At 43.1% G+C, this 21,838-nt stretch overlaps 1 protein-coding gene across 7 annotated transcripts in view; it reads left to right on the top strand.

Moving 5' to 3' along the window:
• MEGF11 (multiple EGF like domains 11) overlaps positions 1–21,838 on the top strand; it is a 408,014-nt gene that overhangs the window by 323,055 nt on the left and 63,121 nt on the right. For all 7 annotated transcript variants that reach the window (XM_088139201.1, XM_088139198.1, XM_088139199.1 and 4 more), the window contains exons 12-14: positions 4,743–4,863; positions 6,149–6,312; positions 6,825–6,927. In XM_088139201.1, the coding sequence (XP_087995327.1) occupies positions 4,743–4,863; positions 6,149–6,312; positions 6,825–6,927 (388 nt within the window). The remainder of the gene's footprint in view (positions 1–4,742; positions 4,864–6,148; positions 6,313–6,824; positions 6,928–21,838) is intronic.

The following is a 21,838-nucleotide window of genomic DNA, read 5'->3' as shown; positions in this document are numbered from 1 at the left end:
CCATCTTAAAGTTGCTGAGGTTGAGGAACCCTGCTCTAGAGGACTTCTGCTGGGGGAGGATTCAGCTTAGAAAATAAGAGGTAATCAACTTCAGCCAGGATACAGTGTTAAAATGTTACTAAGCCTTATGGATCTCTTATTTCTCCAAACAAGTAGAGCATCTTCTCTTCTCTTCTCTTCTCTTCTCTTCTCTTCTCTTCTCTTCTCTTCTCTTCTCTTCTCTTCTCTTCTCTTCTCTTCTCTTCTCTTCTCTTTTCTTCTGTTCTCTTCTCTTCTCTTCTCCTTCCCTTCCCTTCCCTTCCCTTCCCTTCCCTTCCCTTCCCTTCCCTTCCCTTCCCTTCCCTTCTGGATTCCAGAGAGCTACTTCTCCTCCTTTTTTAACTCTGAGAAGTCTCCATTGCTGATTAGCTCCAATATTTGCATATTTCTCACCTCTATAAGGCAGGAAATCCGACTGCTTTATTCATGCCACCAGAAATTTTAGACATGAATTTTGGAACGCACAGAAGGAGGCTTAAAGAAATGCACAAAGAGGAAAACGTTGTGGGGGGACTTCATGCTCCCTGCCTCCAAGCCTGCGGTTGCCCAACCCATCTCAAAGCAAGGAGAACAAAGCCCCCATTGGCGTTCCCACTCCTCATGTCCATCCCATGATTTCGAAAAGCCATAGATGACCTTGCTGTCTACAATATCCTGTTGCCACTTGGCATCGTAAAGTCCGGATGCCTTTTCTATAGAGGGGGGGCACGTCTGGTGCTCTTAAATCTGCCACCTATAACTGTCAGCAGTTAATAAGATGAAGGTTCTTGTTAATGTCAAACAAATTCTTTCTGCCCCCTTCGCTGCAGAGTTTCTCTGCCTCACCCTTGATCTTAATAGCTGTTTAGTCATCTTCATCCTTCTCTGCTAAAAAGCCCCAGCTGTATACTTGGGTTTCCATGGCATTTATTAAAATCCATTGCTGCAGCGTTCCCACGACCAGCTTAATAGGGCCGTGCAGGGCTTCGATGTGATGCCCAAAGGTGTTTTGAGGCACGCAGCTGAAGCATCTTGGGAAAAAGGTGTGCTTGGGGTCAGCAGTGGCCATGTTCAAGACCCTACAAGCTCTAAATCTGATCTGGGCCTCCCGATCCAAAGTCCTGAACAGTCGTAATATTTAACCCGCTCAGGAAAAGACCTCTGGATGCATTCAGATAGCATCTCGGCTTAGCTGATTTTGAGCCTGTTTACTATGCGTGTTTGTGCCTGTAGGGCTTAGTGTGTCGTATAAAGCTGACCCATTTTGCTCCTTTATGGTTCCGTCTATTTTGCAAACCCACAAAACGAGTTCATTCAAAGACCAAGGGAAGCGCCTTGTACAAACCCATCTGCAAGTTAATAATAAAAAGCGCCAATTAAAACTCTAAGCCAGTGTTTCTCAACCTTAGCAACTTTAAGATATGTGGACTTCAACTCCCAGAATTCCCCAGCCAGCCATGCTGGCTGGGGAATTCTGGGAGTTGTAGTCCACATATCTTAAAGTTGCTATGGTTGAGCTTACTGCTCTAAGCTAACTCTCCACTCTGCTATTATACAGTTGAACCTTAAACTGCAGCTTCACCGAGGAAACAAAATCCCCTTTTTTGATGTTAATTTGCAACACAGGATGTCTAGATTGAAGCTGCAACAAAAAAATACCGCATCATTTGTGTAAACTCAGCAGTTTACCTGTACTTCTGCAAGATCACGTCTTTCCAGAAGCTTGTACGGGCACACGCGGGTACGTATCCGTAGCTTGGGAGCTTGCTTGCCTCAGCGGCTGAGCTTTGCACGCCATTAAACCCTTGTCGGATTTTGTGATGAGTGGTTTGTCCAGGATGTTTTCCTTAATGAGCAAACAGCTGTTCCAGGAGATCTGCCTTTCTACCTTTCTCACCACCTGCTGAGTTGCCGTTAGACATTTGTCCCCGGTCTCCTTTCCGGACTCCAAGGCAGCCAGTGGAACACTTCTTATTACAGAGGACAACGCGAGTTCTGCAGAAGGACATAATCTAGGCAGCAGTTGGCCTGCCCAGAATGCTGTCTAAGCCCAGATGCTTCTTTAGATCATTGAGAATTTATTTCATTTCTCTCTTTTACTTCTTCATTTAACAGGATATACCACCGGCGATGGAAACGTCTTACAATAAAAGCCATGTTACAACTGAGACGTTAAGAGCATTTAAAATAGCAATTAAAATAAACAAGGAGTACAAACCGGATTAATAATTAAAATTTAAAATCAGCCGTTAAATGCCTGTACAAAAAGATGTGCTTTTGTGGCCTCACAAAATTTAAAAAAGAGGCAACTCTGTGGGGAGTATGTTCCAAAGAGCTGGATTGAGACAGGGAAGGCTTGATCTGGGGTTGGCACCAGGCGAGCTCGCAGCAACTATGGGCACATCTTCTCTAATAGAGGCATCCACAGTGGTGGTGGTGGTGGTGGAGTGATTGATGAAACAGCACCACACTGTGGTGATACAAGCTTCACCCTTTTGTACTCATGTTATGCTGGGCCTTATTTGCCATGTTGCACAGACATATTGGAATATTATGGAAAACACCAAAGAGATTTTAAGCAAAGGCTTGCACGCTTTGCATTTTCTCCACTTCCAGGTGGCTCTGCCAAGTCATTTCTGGTTTGACTAATATGGTGCCACAAAATCAAGACGTGGCACTTGTTTGACTGCGGAGGCCCTGGAGGGCAGCCTCAGCTTGGCCTCCACATGGCCATAGGATGACTTTTGTGACTTCCTTTGGAGAAATGTGCACAGTGCAACAGCTTGGGTTTCTCAATGGTGATAGTTAAATTTTAGTTAAACTTTAGATAAAACTTTTATCGTCTCCTTCCTTCCTTCCTTCCTTCCTCCCTCCCTCCCTCCCTTCCCTTCCCTTCCCTTCCCCCCTTCAGCTTTGAAATTTATAACCACAGCCTCATTTACCATTCTCTGTAACAGGCATTGGAGCAAGTCCCAGACAGTTTCCTTGGGCCAACCTGATTCCCTTCCCAGCTGATTTTAAAAAATTATTTTATTTTTAAAAATTAGCAGCCACCATAATACTTAGCTGCATGAATACTTTTGGCCCCACAAAGAGCCCCAAGAGAATTCAGGGGGTAGTTCAATGCTGGTAAATAGATCTTTTGAGATTGGCCTATTTTGTGAATAGGGAAGTCTCCTATGGCAGCCATTTTGTGAGTGCACCTACCATAAGCTGGCAGAATTCCAAGTTCCCGCAGCTCAAAAAAGGTCCACCTGTCCTTATAGGACAGATGGGGAAGTTTTGATGGTTGGGGCGGGGATCACTGTTAACATGGAGGGTGAAATTACAGTGGATACAATGATTCACCCAAGAGGAAAGGAAACACGTCATGAACTTGGGATTTTTGAGGTGGATGCTTGGGGACTGTGTTTTGAAGGGTTTTCTTTTATTTTACAAATCTATTAAATCTTCCTTGGGCTCTCCACCTTAAAACAATAGACAGACACATTGCTGGCCGTGTTAATTGCACCCCTGAAATTCAGCAAAGCAGTTGGGGGGCTCCTCAGGTCCCAGAGAAGGGGCTTGGAGTGGCTGAAGGTTGCTGTTCTCTGCCTTAAGTCCTAATATATAAGATCTGTAGGCCCACCCTACATTCTTCACTCCTCTTTTGCTTGGCTTGATATTCCAACCAGAAGAGAGTTTACAGTAGGTTCTTCTGATTCATCACTGCAGTTTGGAGGTTGGTCCCATAGGCAAATTTGCTCATCTCCCTGTTGCTCAGCTGTGGCTTCATCCTGTCACAGTTCCTTGGGTATTCACCAGCAGAGGCAGGAAAAACAACAGGGCCAATTCCAGTTTGGTGTGGAAGTCAAATCCAAGTTGTCTTTCCTTTCCTCAATCTCCATTTGACATAGAAAAGCCAACCAGGCCTGCACTAGAATTTTAGGAATGAGTTGGGGATAGGACAGTGTCCACCATGGCAGGTGATGGCAGCGATTTAGGACGACGGGTGTAAAGAATAACATCTCACACATTGACGTTCTTCTCAACACATCACTGCAATCCTTTAAACCAATGTCTACTGCCAGAGGTGGCCATTTGCCTAAGGTTAGGGATGTCCCTGAGCACGATGCTGCTGTTGTGTTCTGTGTCCTATGTTCATTTCATTGAACATTTCAGGGAGAAGGTGAGCAATTATTCAGTGGCAGTCTTATCTTTCCTGTAAAGTTTAATTCTTTAATTTAAGAATTGGTAAGACATTGTTGTGGCTTTTATTTATTTATTTCTTTTTAAATGACATTTAATTGGGGTCTGGTCTTATTATCTGAACAGATGCTGGAGAAATGCTTTGGGCAAATAGTTTAATAAGCCTTTTAAATGCTAAAATGTCTTGCAACCACACTTTGTTCGTTTTTTGGCCATGGACTATCAACCATCCTTTAGACACCAAATTAGCTTTTCCTCCCAGCAGTGTTGCAAAGCAGGCTTGGGGAATCTGGGGTTCCCAGCTCTCGCTAAAGGACAACTCCCTGCGTCACCCACCGCTGGTCACACTGTCTGGGCTGTGACTGATGGGAGTTGTAATTCAGTAACATCTAACGCCCACAGGTTCTACATCTCTAGGTAAAACAGTCGCAGGATCTACAACTGTTCCCACTGTAAATGTTTCCCCAGAGGCAAATCAGGGTTTCCCCAAGATCCACATTTCCCACACTCAGCCAAAACTCTGTTTTGTTTTTCAGGGAGAAATCTGCTCTGTTACATGTCCTCCTGGGAGCTACGGAGTCAATTGCTCCTTGGCCTGCAACTGCAAAAATGACGGCACGTGTTCCCCTGGAGATGGTTCCTGCTCCTGCAAAGAAGGTAGTTTCCCATTTCAGAGGCTATTGTGCATTTACATCCATCCTGCTTCTACTCAGAATGGTTCCTGTTGGGACCCTGAGTCCAGATCTCCAAAGTTGCTCCTGTTGTTTGGGTTTTGTGCTCCATATTGTGCCTGTCTGCTGACTAAGACTGATGCAGTTTGGGGTTTTCTTTTTTGTCATGGCTTAATCCTTCCTCTCTGACTTGGCACACTTGTAATTTGGTCAGTGGCAACAACCCCAAGCGGTGGCTTTCAAGCTCCAGCCGGTCCAGGATGTGATGGCACAGGCAGTTGTGGGTGTGCCTCAGTAGAGCCATGTAGCACCTCTGCTACAAGAGCTGTGCTGGTTACCAGTAAGCTTCCAGGTACCATTCAAGGTGCTGGTTGTGACCTCTAAAGGCCTTCGATGACATAGGGCATGGCTGCTGAGGAATGCCTTTCTCCCATCACTTCTGTGTAAGACCAGACACTGGGCAAGCTCCAGGTCCCATCCTTAAAACAATGTCATCTGATGGGGCCTAGGCAGCAGCCTTCTGCCCTCTGGAAAAGTATCCCCCCTTCAGTTGCTGTGACCTTGATGTCCTTCAAATGAACCCCGAAGACCTGGCTCTTCCCCAGGCGCTGAGTTCACAGCATGTGCCTTACTATCTGCTTCCTGCCTGAGCCAACAACAAGAGAGAAAGCATTAGCTCAGCCCTGCCTGGATCTGAACCAAAAAAGGAATCTGAAATTCCTGACGAATGCTGATCTCTCCATGTAAAGGCTAGTGTCATAACTGCGCCATCCATAGAGGCCAAGCCAAAAACAACGTTCTTGGGAATACTCTCATGTAGCTGTTAAAGAGTGACAGCTGGGACAGGAATGGCTCTGCAGAAGCTTCTGGTGGAACACTGTAAGTTGCTGAGAACAATAGTCCGATAATGCTTCAGCTGGGAGCGTAATATTATGCTCTGAATCTGCCTTCTTTGTTGCTGGAACTTTGGACTGCTCTTAGGACCAGGCTCTCAAACTGGCTGTTTTGCCCTATTATTTCTTCAACTCCATCTCACCTCCTTGACTTCAACTTTGGTTCCTGAATTTACAAGATATGGGTTTGATTGTGGACTGCTTGATTTGTTTCTTTCCCTGACTTTGCTAACTCAGATGAAGACTTCAGCTCTGGGCAAGATAACTCTGTGATCTATACATCTTGCTACCCCCCTCTAAAATGCATATCTTTTGCAAGAGAGAGGAAACACAGTCACGGGTGATAGTTGACATGTTTTTTGGCTATTTGGTTTTCAGGGTGGCAGGGAACTGACTGTTCCATTCCATGCCCGAGCAACATGTGGGGTCTTAACTGCAACCAGACGTGTTATTGTGCCAATGGAGCTGCCTGTGACCCCGTGGATGGATCTTGTCTTTGTGGTCCTGGGTGGCAAGGGGAAATCTGTGACCAGCCCTGCCCTGTAAGTCTTCCCTTGGTTTTTCAGTCTACCAACTGTAACCCAAGAATGTAGTAGAAAGAGAGACTTAAAAGAAGGTACAAAAATGCCCAAAGTTGTGGTTAACATCTAGGCTAGATGAGAACTCTACAGATCAGAGACCAAGTAGCTTATAACCCTCCCATCTTTAAAGTTGGCATGACTGAACTGATCCCTCCACTGTTGGTGGAAAGAAGAACCAATGCACTGAACGAATGTGTAGACCTCAGGGAGATACTACAGCAGATGGTTAGCAATAGATCAGTTCTTAATTTGTTTTTTCCAAGGTAGCTGAACTGATAACAATCACCACCTCTTGTATGACTGAGTTGCCCACATTAACTCAAGACTGGTTAAGCAAAGAAACTAGGCACCAGGTTTTTCTGGGATTCGCACAGAAACATTGCATGTGATTTAAACATACAATGGTTGGAATAAGTTTGTCTTGGTGGCTTTCCACACCCACCCACCATTGCTTGCTTTTCTTTTTATGGAAGGATGGGACATATGGCCTGAACTGCAGTGAACGCTGTGATTGTAACCACGCAGATGGGTGTGATCCTTTGACAGGCTACTGCTGCTGCCTTGCTGGTTGGACAGGTAACATGGCATGCAATCAAACCCTTCACTCTGTAGCTCAGTTAGATGCTACCATCTCTTCATCCTTTGCTTTGAATCTTCTTTGTTTTCTAAGCCAGTGATATTGACAAGACTATCTAATTTTAATGTATTCCCAGTGATCCTTGGGGTAAACCTAGTCTTAGTGGCCCTCGGGGACAAGCGGATGGAACTGGTGATTCCTTTTCTTCTCTGTATTTTGCAGGACCTCAGGAAAAGTACAGGATGTGTTTCTGTTAGCCCTTCAGGGTAAACCAGATCAGGAAACCAACTCCACAAGAAGACTAGAGCTATACTTTATTGAGTTAGGCTATATAGGTAGTCCTCGCTTAACAACCACAATTGTGACCTGCAACTCTGTCGCTAAGCAATGTGGTCGTTAAGCAAGACATTATGTGATTGTGATAGACTTGCGACCTCACTTCCACCACAGTTGTTAAGTGAGACATCACATGACCACAACTTGCGATTTTACTCCTGGCTTCTCCATTGACTTTGCTTGTCAGAAGCTGGCCGTGAAGCACACAAATGGCAATTACATGACTGCAGGATTCTGTGACAGTCATAAACACCCACTGGTTAAAAAGTGCCTGAATCTTGATCACGTGATGTGGGGATGCTGCAACGGCCGTAAGTGCGAGGACCAGTTGTGAAGTTACTTTTTCAGTGCTGTCATAACTTCAAATGGTCACTAAGCAGGGCAGTTGTTAAGCAAGGACTACCTGCAGTAACAGCTTCCTGCAAGCCTGATTTTGCCTTTCCTCCCCTCTCTCTTATACCCCAGTGAATCAGGCAGCCCCTGCCCAATCCACTTCCAAGTGTTATCTTGCTTCCCAGCATTTAAGGGATTTCCCCCTGCCCTGCCCTGCCCTTTGGTTATGTAACAGTTCTTGCCTATCTCCTTCAAGATAATCTCCCTGATTCTCTACAGTTTCTTTGGTTGCTGGGCATTTCTCATTTAATTTCTTAGTAAGCAACTGGCTGGGTAAAATTTCCAGAGATCAGAGACAGAGGCTTTAGAGTTCCACCTCATTTTTGCCCATTTCCCCCTTCCCCCTAAGGCATAGCCAGAATAAATTGCACAAGCCAACCGAGTGTGCTGATTTGCGCAGTCCATTCCAGGCCCCCCCATCTGGTCCGCAACCCAGACATTGGTTACCTTCAGCTCTAAATCCTCCCATCATTCTTCACCCACACTAATGAGCAGAGAGTCCTCTTGTTTGGACTGTCACACTCTGGCAGGGTTGAGAGGGGGGCGTGAGCTCCCTTTTTCACATTTTACGGGCCAAGCAGGAGAGGAAGATCATGACTGAGGCGGGGAACATTTGCCAGCCAAGGATCTCTTTATTTCAAGAAGCCAGCAGTTTCTGCCCTAATGGCATTATTTTTAGAAAGGCCACTACAGCTTCACCGCCATGATTAGAGAATCACACTGAGTAACAGCTGGGAGAGCCGAGATGCAAAAGCACTTGCTGGCTGCTTTTCTCAAAGCCTGAGGTAGGATACAATCTGTATTCTGCATCCAAAGTTTGGGGATGGCGGCTGACCTCAATTACCGACATCGCACACCTTCTCCCTGGGGCTCATCACCATCACACTGGTGCAGGGTCTTCTGAGATGCCAGTAGGGGTGCCAAGGAAATCATTGAAACCTTCCCAAATCAGAAGGCAGCTTTTACAAATAAACATAATAAGAAGAGGAGGAAAGATGGGGGAACAGGATAGTATTACATGGCTTAGGAACTGGGTGGATCTAAAACTGTTAGAAACATAGTTTTAGCAGCATAAAGTTTGGTGTGCCAGCAGAGTTTTCCTCCTGTTCTCTTGACTGTTGGCTTGACTGGCAATCCTCTGCTGTGCCAGATAATCACCTGGCCCTCCAGATAAGGACTATAGTTCCTGAAAGGCAAATAATAAAACATCTGGAGCACCACTTGAACACCATCGGCATTGACAAAATCACCATCAGTCAATTGCAAAAGGCAGCTTTACTTGGAACAGCTTACATCCTGCGACAATACCTTTAACCCCATCAAACATCTGCCAATCCCAAGTCCTTGGGAAGGATTCCGTAAGTGGATAAAAATGCCAAATCCAGTCTAAATATCTGGTTGACTGTGTGACCAACAATAATGATATTAATAATAATTTTGGCCCTACCTTGACATGGCTGTGGGGCTTGAGTTTTCCAAGGAGGATGAGAGCTATGCCAGAGGTTCAACCATACTGGACAGGTCTCATCAGAGGAGTCAGACAAAGAGTGTCTCTCCCATAAACAGTATGGTGAGACGTAATTTACAGAAACCTATATTGGATCGGTCATTGCCCGGGTCAACAAGGACCGTACTAGGTGTTGGAGTTCCAGGACATCAGGTGATAAGTGGGTTACAAAACTCAGGACTGTTGGCTGAGCAACCAGGGACAGCAGCTACATGACTACTGGAAGAAAAGTTGTTTACCCGTTGCAAATATACAAAGACTGAAAACAAAAAAAAACACAAAAAAATAATGATCTGCAGTCCAATAGCATCTAGTTGAAAACAAGCTCTTTCTACGTGAGCAGAAAGGAAACTGCCAAAACAGCAGAGGAACAAAAGATCAGCTCTTAATTGATAAGATGATTTTGGAAAACTGTAAGAGAAGAAAGACCAACTTGAACGTAGCTTGGATTGATTAGAATCAGACATTCGACTCCCTGCCACATGATTGGATAATCAAGTGCCTAGAAATAACAGGAGCCAGTAGTAACATCAGAAGCTTTGTGCAAAAATCAATGGCACAATGCAAGACACAGTTGCTGGTCAATGGTGATAGACTGGAGGTTAATATCAAGAGACGAATCTTTCAAGGAGACCCACTATCACCACTACTGTTTGTCATTGCATTGATTCCTCTGTCAACAATACTGAACAAGTCAGGCCATGGCTATCAAACATCAAAAATATCTGCCAGGCTATCCCATCTCCTTTACATGGACGATCTGAAGCTGTATGGAAAAAGACCATCTGAAATAGAATCGCTGCTCAACACTGTCTGAAGGTACAGCCAAGATATTGCAGCGGAGTTTGGACTGGACAAATGTGCCACCCTACCATCAGCAGGGGAAAAATTGTGAAAACTGAAGGAATCAAGATGCCCCATGGAAATAACATCATGAGTCTGGATGAAGAAGATCACTACAAATACCTGGGCATCCTTCAAGCTGACAACATCAAGCACATTGAAATCAAGAAAAAGGTTAGTAGTCAATACATCATGAGAGTGAAGAAGATCTTAAAGTCCAACTCAGTGGAGGAAATACCATCAAGGCAATTAACACCTGGGCAATTCTGATCATTAGAATAGTGGACTGGGCTCAAGTAGAACTAGAAGCCCTGGATAGGAAAACCAGAAAAATAATGACAATGAATCATGCCCTTCATCCACGTAGTGACGTTGACAGACTCTTCTTACCAAGGAGCATAGAAAGGCATGGAATGTTGCAAGTACACCAGACAGCTGAAGAAGAAAAAAGAGCATTGGAAGAATAACTGAAGGACAGTGAAGAAGATGCACTAAAGCTACTACACCATGAAAGCTTACTGAATACTGAAGAGACCAAACTGGCTTACAACAAAGACCAAATGAAGAATAGAAAAGAGACACAGCAAGGCAAAGTATTATATGGCCAGTACACAAACAAAACTAGCTAACAATGTAGATAACAAGAAGACCTGGCAATGGCTAAGAGCAGGACAGTTGAAGAAAGACACAGAGGGGCTAATTCTGGCTGGTTCTTAAGACCAAATCTTAAGAACAAATGCATACAAAGCCAGAATTGAGAAGACAGCAACAGACAGCAAATGCCACCTGCAAAGAAGCTGAAGAAACAGTGAACCACCTAGTCAGCTGCTGCAAGAAGATCACACAGACTGACTACAAACAATGGCATGACGAAGTAGCAACAATGATGCATTGGAAGATCTGCAAGAAATATCTGCAACCACAAAACAGACAAAGTAATCGAAAATGAAGAAGGTACAGTGCTCTGGGACTTTAGAATTCAAACAGACAAGCACCTGCCACACCACACCCCAGACTTAACCATTGTTGATAAGAAAGACAAAGCCTGGATAGTGGACATTGCAATACCAGGAGACAGCAGAATAGAAGAGAAAGAACTGGAGAAAATATAAAGACCTGCAAATAGAAATAGAATAACTGTGGCAAAAGAAAGCAAAGAAAGCAATAGTAATAGGTGCTTTGGGTGCAACCCCAAAACATCTGGAGCACCCCTTGAAGACCATCGGCATTGACAAAATCACCAGCAGTCAGTTGCAAAAGGCAGCTTGACTTGGAGCAGCTTATATCTTGCGATGATACCTTTAACACCATCAAACAACATCTGCCAATTCCAAGTCCTTGGGAAGGATTCCGTAAGTGGATAAAAATGCCAAATCCAGTCTAAACATCTGGCTGACTGTGCGACCAACCATAATTTATTAAATTTGTATGCTGCCCAACTCCCAGCTCAATAAAACTTTGCTTCTGTGGCTCCTTCACCAGATTTTTGTTGGATAAGCTCAAGTGTCACCAAAACAGTTCCTGGAGGAAGCTACCAGGCAATAGGACTGTTCCGAATGCCTCCTGTGTTTGAAACTAAGTGGGGTAGCTTCTCTCTTTTTCTGAATTATGAAAAGAGGCTATAGCTACCTACTTTTGGGGAGCAAGATGGGTCATTTCCACATGCAAAACTTGCAGCACCTTCATAGCATTACCTAAAATGTTTCCACATTACTGTTATGGGACACCGTGATGGTTAGATGACTCTAGGAGATGCTATAGGTTGCTAGTTCAGCAATGACCAAGGACAAGAAAGTTGCTAGAAATCACTTCCACAGATAGAAACTTATCTGTATTGTTCTCTGTAAGCCCTGAATGTTGTTGCAAGTGCTATCAAGTTAGCGTTCCTATATCTTAGTGGGCACCCAGAGAGATCTGGGAATTGGACAGCTTCCACATTGAATCAGATTAGTTAATTAAATGAGGAATACATTTTTTCCGATATGTGGTATATACGATATAGCACAGTCTGGAAGATGGTTTTTTAATTCTCCTTTACAGTTTTTAGAAAAAGGACTACACTGAAAGACTATGTGAATTGAAGCTTTTTGTGGGTGGAAGTGGAAGACACCCACTTTAGGTAATTTGGGGTAACATTTCTAGAGAGATTGTTCCTGGAGATAGATGGTAACTCAGACATGCAGCAGCTACTTTACCTGTAGAAGGTTATCACAGGGTCTCCAGGAGGTGACTGAGTTGAAGAAAGACCTGCTTTCAGGCAGATGGACAGTCCTGGGGTTGACTGGCACAGACACATTCTCTCTCTCTTACACACACACACACAAAACACATATGCAGACTAGGGATGTGCAGTGCTTTGGAGGCAACAGTAACAAGGGGCTTCAGAGCAGGCTGGGATGCACATAAAGAATTTGTCTGCAACTCCTTAAACCAAACATGTCTCTTCCCAGAATTGTGCTGCAGCTGCCGAGGTCAGGTGTCAGCCCCACAAGGTAGACCAGACTAAGAGACCAATGCCATGTAGGTCAGGGCTACTTTTATTGTAAAGCTTCAGTAACAAAATCTTGCAAGTCTGAATGTGCTTCCCCCTGCCTCCCTTTATCTATGGGCGAACTAGGGAGGGGATTGTCTGAGACATTTTCTCAAGGTACTTTCTTGGTCCAGGTTCAAACCCCTCTTATCTGACCATTGCTTTGGTAGCAGCTCTTCCTCCTGTCCCTCGGAGTCATTCCCTCTGCTCTCTACAGCAGCTGTGTGATCCTGAGAAAAAATATAGCAGCTTGAAGGAGTTCCAGGCAGGTGCTAAGCTTCCATGCTCCCAGGTGTGTCCTGTGTAAAGTGCTGCACAGTTGTCATATACAACAAAAGCTTTCCTTTCTATCCCTTCTTTCTTTTAAAATGGCAGTGTGCTTGACCTGCTCAAGGGAGAAAGCAGTGTGTTCTTCAATGGGTAGGATCATCCATGGGACCAGGCCCAGAAGATTGTCATTCTCCTAAAGTTGACCATGTTCGCCCTCTGTGAGATCATCTCAGCCTCCTTCTATGCTCCCTGATTGGCTGAAACCTTGCTTCAAATAGGAGCGATGTGAGAAGAAAGGCATTATGTGCTTTAAGCGTGTCAGGACTGAAATATCATTTTTTGCTCTGCCTTAGGCTGAAAGTATCTTGGGCCAATCCTAGCACTGTGTAGCAATAAACAGGACCCAAATAAGAACCGTTATGAGCTACTTAAAGCATAATGTTCATCCTGAAACATTTACAGGGAGACATTTGGAGAGGCACTATTAAACACCTTTTCGTTTCAAGATAAAAAGTTGGTCAGGAAATTCACTTGCTCAGCTTTCCTTGACATGTTCACTTTTCACAAACAAGATTGATTTTTTAAGCATAGAGAAGCATTCAAGCTTGCACTTCCTATTTCCTGCATTCTGAAATGGTGTAGCATGAGCAACTCATAATATGGTTCAACAAATATTTAGTTTGATTCTAAAATTCACCGACCAGTGTTTTTTGGAAAAAATCAAATACGTAGTTTAAAAAGCCAGTTGCAAATGATTTCTCATTTAGCTTTTAACTCAGTATGATTTTTTCTCCTCCTGTTTGCAAAGTTTCCAGTCAAAGACCTTTCTGGTTTGTGTTTCTAGTCACAAGGATTAAAAATCAGAGTCTGATGGCTGGTTTTAGTATTACTGTTTTAACCTGTGGACCAGATCATCCTGTCCATTTCACAAATTAGGCCTCATAAATTTTGAGGCATGAATTTCTTGGAGAGAAAAGTGGAAGAGGTTGAACTGGTCCTGAATTTCGAACTAATTAGACGTGGCCTGGAAAAGATCAGAAAAAATCACGGACTTTGGAGGTTCTCCTTTCCTCACTTATGGGGCAAGAGCAATTTGGTGATTCTCTGATCCTAGTGGCTAACGAAAGTCTGATCTAAAAAAAGTTATTCTGTATGTTCATCTCCACGCTTGGGACTTCCATTGATGTCAGTTCTATGCAGCAGATCAAGGAAAGCGGAAATAACTGCACTGTTTGAAAAGTAGGTCCTCAAGATGTTGCTCATTAAAAAAAACCTCAGAGGAGAAATAATATGAATGAAGTGAGCAGGACAAAAAGGCAGGAAGACTTGTGTCTAGTACAGTGTCTCCGTGTTTTGCTTTTCAATGGACTCTACCAAATTCCTCATCCTCTTCAGCCAAGTGACGATAGATTTTCATCACATCTGGGTGCAAAGGCGAGAATTAACAGCTGGTTTACCCAACATGCTTCACTTAATGATTGAATTAACCCAGTTTGGAGGGTTGAAAAAGATACTGAATCCTAAGGTCACCAGATGGTTGCATTGAGCAATCCACTAAAGCACACGCTAAAAAACCCAAATCCAAGTTAAAAACGAATTAAAGTTAGTAGGCATAGGGTGTACTTTGGACTTTAAGTATTATATGCATTGTGTGAACCCACTGTGTGGCTTCAGGAGCACCCCCAGGGAGAAGATCAAACAAGTCAAGATGGTTACCACAACCATGATGCTCATAAAAAGGGGGGCAGGGCTTTGATGGCTGTAGTCACCATCTTGATTTGTGTGACCCCCTTGTGGACACCCTGTGTGGCTTTATTTTTCTTTTTCCTTAGGGGCCTTAAAATAATGGAGTAAATTCTGAACAGCCTGGCCTTCTCAGGAAAGACCAACTTGATTATTTTGTTCCTTGTTTTATATAATCCTCCTGTAATGGTCTCTGGCTATGCTTCCTAACCTGGAGATTCTTGGCTCAGCCATGGGAAAGTTCACAGCAGCCCTGCGTGGTTTCTTCAGTCCTTTCAAGGCCAGCCAGAGGTTTCACTGCAGAGCTGCAAATGTCTCCTTTCCTGTGCTTTCTCTGACTTCAAACAGTTCCAAGTGGGAATTGAGGAACTGCATGGGGAACTACCACTAAAACATCAGGCGTGTAAATTAGCCCATCAGTCTCTAGAATACTGTTTCTCAGCCTTGGCAACTCTAAGATGGGTGGACCTTAAGTCGAAGTCCACACATCTTAAAGTTGCCAAGGTTGAGAAACACACTGTTCTAGAAAGTTAGGCCTGAACAAGGATAGGGTTACTGGATCTGGACAGCAAAAATGCAGGTGGTTGCTGGAAGGCTGCAAGGATGCAGAAACCACAATCCAAATTGCACTGCCCTCCTTGGTCTTTTGTAAGATGCTAAAGGCCTGGTTGAAAGATTGAAGGCAAAAGGAGAAGAGGACGGCAGAGGATGAGATGGTTAGATAGCATCACTGAAGCAATGAGCATGAAACTGAGCAAACTCAGGGAGGCAGTGAAGGACAGGAAGGCCTGGCGCAATATGGTTCATGGGGTCACGAAGAGTCGGACACGACTTAACGACTAAACAACAACAACAAAGGCCTGGTTGTCCCCTCAAGCATTTAGGCTGGAGTGTTAGGTGAGTCCTAATGGTTGTATGGTTTATGGTTGCTGTTTTTCACTGATTGTAAGTTGAAGCCATTTTTTTGGACCTCTGGCATGTCATATATTGATTGATTATGGTGGTTATTTCTTTTTAATTGAGTTCTATTTTTTCTGGTTTTAATCTCACCTGCTGCCAGAGTCGCTGCCATGAAGTAGGCAACCATAGAATCAACAAATGTCCCCACAGTAGTTCCCAACTCTTTCCTGCCATCTTGTGCTCAACTGGACTTCTGCAGCCCCAGTCCAGTAGCTTGAGCTATAATTTTCCAATCGCAGGTTGAGCTGCAATGGTGGCTATGAAGTTGAGAAAGATGCTCCATGATTAGATGAAGGGAAATGCCCGGCTGCGACAGATAAGATTGGCTTTGAGGGCTGAACACGGGCCAGCCCAAAGCGAGATCTGTGCTGTCACTCAAACATCAAAACACGCTTCTTCTCTCCTGTGGCCACATTAATTCAGGAGAACCTGATAAGAGGAGAACTTTCCTCTTTTGTTACTCGGGGAGAGGCCTCTTTGAATTTTGAGAGAAGCAGCAATGTTGACAATGAGCTGGGAAGGGGGTATTTTAACTAGGTTTCTGAGCAGATGATACGGGAGTCAAAGGGGAAAGGAAACGGCTTTATGGAAAAAATAAGTTATTGGATGACATCATTGTTTTACTAATGCTTCTTCTCAGCTGCTATAGCCATTGGCTACAGCCAGCATGCAGTTGGCACTGAATTCATGGGAAATCGTTGGAACTCGTTTTACTGAAGAATTTGTGTAAAGTTTTGGAGTTGGTCTAAGGCGTAGGTTTCACAAAAGGCTCATGGACAGGAGTCAGAGGGGAGGCAAATCCCTAAAAGCCACATTGTGCTATTGTGAGGCAAGCTCCACCCCTTTTTCTGGGCAGGTGTCGTGACATCACACGCACAAAGAAAAGGGGTGGGGCTTGCACTAAAATGGCAAATGCTGCTTCTGTCATTTTGATGAAAGCAACAGATCCTGCAGATGCCTCTAGTTAAGTATCAGAGTATTTCTTTTAAAGAAATAAAGGAGTCAGTGATGAGTATATGGGCAGTGTTTGGTGAACTCCAAGTGCCAGTTCTTATGTGCAAGGATTAGTGCACATTATAGGTAGTCCTCGCTTAATGACTGTTCGTTTAACGATGGTTTGAAGTTACAATGGCCTCAGAAAAAGTGCTTTATGACCTGTACTCAACCTTACAACCATTGCAAACAATCGCACCATGATTTGCAATCATTTTTACAATGGTTCTTAAGTGAATCATGTGGTTTTTAAGTGAATTCCAGCAAAAAAAACCCATTCGGAAAGCTGAATTCACTTAACAACCACATAATTTGCTTAACAACTATCATAAAAATGATTGTAAAATCAGGTCCAGTCATGTGGTGACCAAGCTTAACAACCAATTTTCCAGTCCCTATTGTGGTTGTTAAGCAAGGACTACCTGTAAACATTATTTATTCCAGAGGAAATCAGCATATTGATTCAACTGATTACAAACCCAGTGACCCTATACATTCCTCACATGGAGCCATTGTTTACTTAGCCATGGCATAGCAAAACAGTTGAGCCTGGAAGGTGGAAATCTGGAGATCACAAACTGTCAGCCCATCGAGGAAGGCCAGGCCAGGAAGCAGACATTGCACGGATTTCAGGACTGCTACTTCATTGTTCGAGGGCAGCAGTTTTCAAAGTTAGTTTTCAAAGCAGTTTTCAAAGTTTTCAGGGGCTCCACAAAGACAAATAAATAAACATTTTAACATTTCTCAGGTTTAATTTCTATTACAGTACATATCAATACATACAGCCCACACAAACCAAAGCTCTTTGGGGTCCTCAATCATTTTTAAGAATGTAAAGGGGTCCTGAGACCAAAAGGTTTGAGAATCGCTGTTCTAGCGTATAAGAGCAGACAATTGAAAGCCTGCCAGAGTCTCCCTCTGCCTGTTCTTCTACCCAACAAAATCAAGGGTTGGTTATTTTGAGCTTCTATTTCATACTTCCCCCTTTCCCGGGACTGAGTTGTCATTTATTTTCTCTTAACATCTCTTGCATATCTTCATCAAGTTATCACCACGTTCCTCTACACAGATCTCTGCTCCCTGAAACCCTTTGGGTCTTCACACTGTTGTGGCCAACACATGGCTCTGCTAAAGCAACCAAATCACTTTGAAGACACAACATAGATTTATTAAGCATGCAAACAGCTACAGCATACAGCGCAAAGCATGGGCGGCTTGCTGAGCAGCCCTGAGCAAAGGCAGAACTATAGCATATGTAGCCTTGGCCTACTACGTTTAAAGACAAGACAAAGAAAAAGGCAGACACAGGGTAAATTACAGCATGATGTTGGGATATTTTTGATAAAGCCATCTGGGTGACTTTCTCATTATCTATCCCTTCCTACTAGGTCAGCATGCTAGTCATGCTATCTTTGAGATACAGTCAGTGAATATCAACCATTTGGTTTACTGGGCCACTGGTTCTTGACTGATTCTTCCCTCTGCGCCACTCAGGGTCAATCCACTTTGATGTGAATGTTTTCTTACAAGGGCACTTGTAGCAGTTCACATGTATGAACTCATACATACAAACTCATAGGTTTGGTAGTGAATGCATCTCACATTTATACGGGAGGGTACATTTTACCACCACAACACTCTGGCCCCACATCCTGCTATGGGCTAGCAGCTTAGGTAATTTCTGTGCCCACTGCCTCTCTTCCAGAAGTTTTGGCCCTTCTCCTCTTCCTTGGGAGATAGACTGATCTCACTAGAGATCAACTGTATAACCCTCTTTTTAGCTTTAGAGATCTAAAATGCAAACGTAAATGCAATACTACAAGTAGACCACAAGATGATGATGGTCTGCTACAAATAAGACAGAATTCTGCTGATGACACTACCCTGATAGCTGAAAATGCAAAGGATCTGCAACCTGTAGTAATAAAAGTTAAGAAGCAAAGTGAAAAAAGGGGACTAAAATTAAATATAAAGATGATCAGGCTAATGATATCAGGTAGAACAACCAGCCTTAGAAATGGCAGTGGAGATACTGAACTGGTGGATACCATCTGCCTATTAGGATCAACACGGCGTCAAGAAACACACCACAGATCAGCACCAGTTTGGTGTAGTGGTTAAGGCACTAGGCTAGAAACCGGGAGGCCGTGAGTTCTAGTCCCACCTAGAAAAGCCAGCTGGGTGACTTCAGGCCAGTCACTCTCTCTCAGCCCCAGGAAGAAGGCAAGGGAAAACCACTTCCCAAAAACCTTACCAGGAAAACTGCAGGGACTAATCCAGACAATTGCCAGGAGTCAAGACTGACCTGAAGGTACCGATAGGTAGGTAGGTAGGTAGGTAGGTAGGTAGGTAGGTAGGTAGGTAGGTAGATAGATAGATAGATAGATAGATAGATAGATAGATAGATAGATAGATAGATAGATGTTGATGATTAGATGATAGACAGACAGACATAATTGATGATGATAGATAATAATGATGATAGATAGACAGACAGACAGATAGATTTCCAGAACCTGATGTGCAATAGAAATTCAGATGTGTAACCACCCAGTTCTATAATTTGTAGAGAGGAATTAGAACATTAGACCTCTGCAACTACCTTGAAATAGATGTTCTTTCTGTCTCAGTAACTTGGACACTCCTCAGATGCCTGGCAAATCCAATCTTTAATCTGAGGCTATATGGAGCAGTCCTAGCCCAAGGCTGCTCCCACCTTTGGTTTCTTAGCTCGTTCCTCTAATAGGTTTTCCTCTTTCCAGCAAAAAGGGAGGGTCTCCAGTAATCTACCTCTATATGTGGCCCAGAGCCTTGCTTAAAATGACTATTGATGGACCATTTGGCACGAGGGTCTGCATTTACGACAGACGATTAGCCGAATAGCTCCCACGGGCTGGCTTCCTGCATCCTGCTGAACCATAAATCTTGGTTTACAAACCACGATGCCTGGGTTTGCACAATATTCTAAGCCAAAACCAAACCACTGCATTATTTTAGAGCACACTTTGTGAAAGAAGGTAAAGTATTTCAGTGGGATCATTTTGTGTGGTCCTCGGTGAATAATCAAATGTTGATTCAGCTGATGGGACTCTTTGCAAACCACCACCGTCATGGAGAGAAGCTGCAGTTTGCTCAGCAGTCAGGGGAGAGGAATTAAGTAATGTTCATGCACTAATAAACTAGCTCTGAGAAGTGATGAGTTTAAATGCGTGCATGCGGATGTGCTGAGTGTGTGTTAGTGGAGCAAGTTAAACCCACACTCATTTTACAGTCTGCTTTTAGGAATATGATTTGAGTCCATGTTTAAAAAAGGGAATCTGCTGAAGTTAGCCAGATGAGACCTGTGACTGGTCATATCTTCATAGAGGAGCTTTTCAAGGCAACTCGAGGATCTCTTGTTGCTTTTTTAGACACATTTAAAGGGCTTGGTATACCTATACCAAAGCTGAGCTCTTGGAGGAACAAAGGCTTAGTTTTCTGCACTTCCTGGAATTACCATGCAAAAATCAAGCAACAGCGGACAGTCCACAAGAGCAGTGCACTTCCTGGAATTACCATGCAACACAGAACCGTCCACCAGAGCAGTTTTGGAAGCACTAGAAAAGAAACAGTATTCTTGGAAGGGGCTGGCCTTGCTGGAAGTGCATCAAGGTCTTCAAAAGAAGGGATACAGACCTTTCAGCCTTTTCATAACGCTGAATTGGAAGTGCAATTTTATTCTGTTCCCATCTGCTTTTTTCTCCCTTAAGAAAGAGGGCACTAACCGGAATTCATTCTGGCCAACCTCCATTCTGTCATAAAGCTGCTGAAAATGAAATGCCCAGATTTGATCCCATCAGGATTCATAGCCTAATCCCACAACAATCCCTAGAACTGAGCAGGGCTTCAGTCAGCTCTAGTTTGTTATTGAATGTATGCTTACCATTTTTTAAAAAATGAATACAACTGTCAGTCTCCAAAACAGATTTTCCTGGAATGCAAGTATGGAAATGTTGATAGTTTATGCCCTGCATAATTGTTGGAGAAATGGTTAAATCGATGTATAAATTCCATTCCCAAGCAAATACCCACAGACCATCTCTTTTTCCCAGCATTAAGTAAATATATTGTGCAAACAGCATTTGCATCTCTTCTGGATACGTGAAATTCATATTATTCAAAAGCTATGTCTGTAAGATCAGAATGTAAACAAACAGCCTTGTACGTAGGGGAACTCCTTTTATCTTTTATAAAATGAGGATTTATAAGGTGTAAAGTGTTGTAATAGCATCTGCCAAGGTGTTAAACAAGGTTCTTACTGTGCATTTCAGTGTATATTCACAGAATGTTTTAAAAGGTCTTTATTCTTGTCTCCTTTATGTCGTTTTATAAAACAGGAGACAGAAAATATATCTAGTTCCCTTTTACTTCCCATTTCCCAGCTTTTGGTTCAAGTTCCCATTCAAATGCTTTCAATAATTGTATCCTGGGTTTTCAAATTAAGAATCTATTTTTAAAAATTATTCCTATATTACATTGCTTTTTCTTTTTAAAGGGGTGTGCCAGAAATGAGCAGGGCATGTTGCCTGATAGTTTTACTGACAACGTTTTCCGTTTTCCACTGAGCCTTTTTTAATGTGGGAATATCTTTTCCATTTGAAATGGAAACGCTTACCACTCTGCCTTCTCTCTCTCTCTCTCTCATTCTCTCTCTCTCTCTCTCTCTCTCCATCCATCCATCCATCCATCCATCCATCCATCCATCCATTTTATATGGCAGCCCATCTCACAAAAAGTGACTCTGGGCAGTGTACAACAAGCCAATAAAACAATAAATATATAAAACAAACATTGCCTAAGAAACATTATAGAATAATTGTTATAAAGCATTAAAAACTATAAAAGGAGAACTAAAACAGAAAAAGAAACATTTTGCGAGTGTCTTCTAAATTTTCGAATGTTAACATAACCCCATTAGAAATTAGCTTTAATTTTTCACTGGCTTCATTTCAAGTGAAGTTAATAAGATGTTAACTATCCTCGTCTTGCTTAAAAATTCTATCTTTGGGAAACTTTAAGGACAGCTCCTAACGATACCACTTTTTAAAAAATTTATTCAACATTTCTGAAGTTATCAAAGGCTTCAGTGATGCCCTGTCATTAACTCTACTTGTGGAACTATTTGATGAGAGGCCTCAGCTGAGCCAGATCATGATTTTGTTCAAATTTAGTTTTCTTTTTCTCTAAAGATAGTCCACAAACTCCAGGCATAGATCTGAATTATGTCATGGATAAGGGAACATAGGTATGAAAGGCAGGGTTAAAAAAGACAGAAATATCTTATATTTAAAGGAGA

Source organism: Python bivittatus, unplaced genomic scaffold (assembly GCF_059951505.1).
Source record: "Python bivittatus isolate LINGU-HERP-01145 unplaced genomic scaffold, Pbiv_v1 ctg000210_np1212, whole genome shotgun sequence".
Classification (NCBI taxonomy): domain Eukaryota; kingdom Metazoa; phylum Chordata; class Lepidosauria; order Squamata; family Pythonidae; genus Python; species Python bivittatus.
The sequence above is the reverse complement of the archived record's forward strand: the minus strand, read 5'-3'. Positions and strand labels throughout refer to the sequence as shown.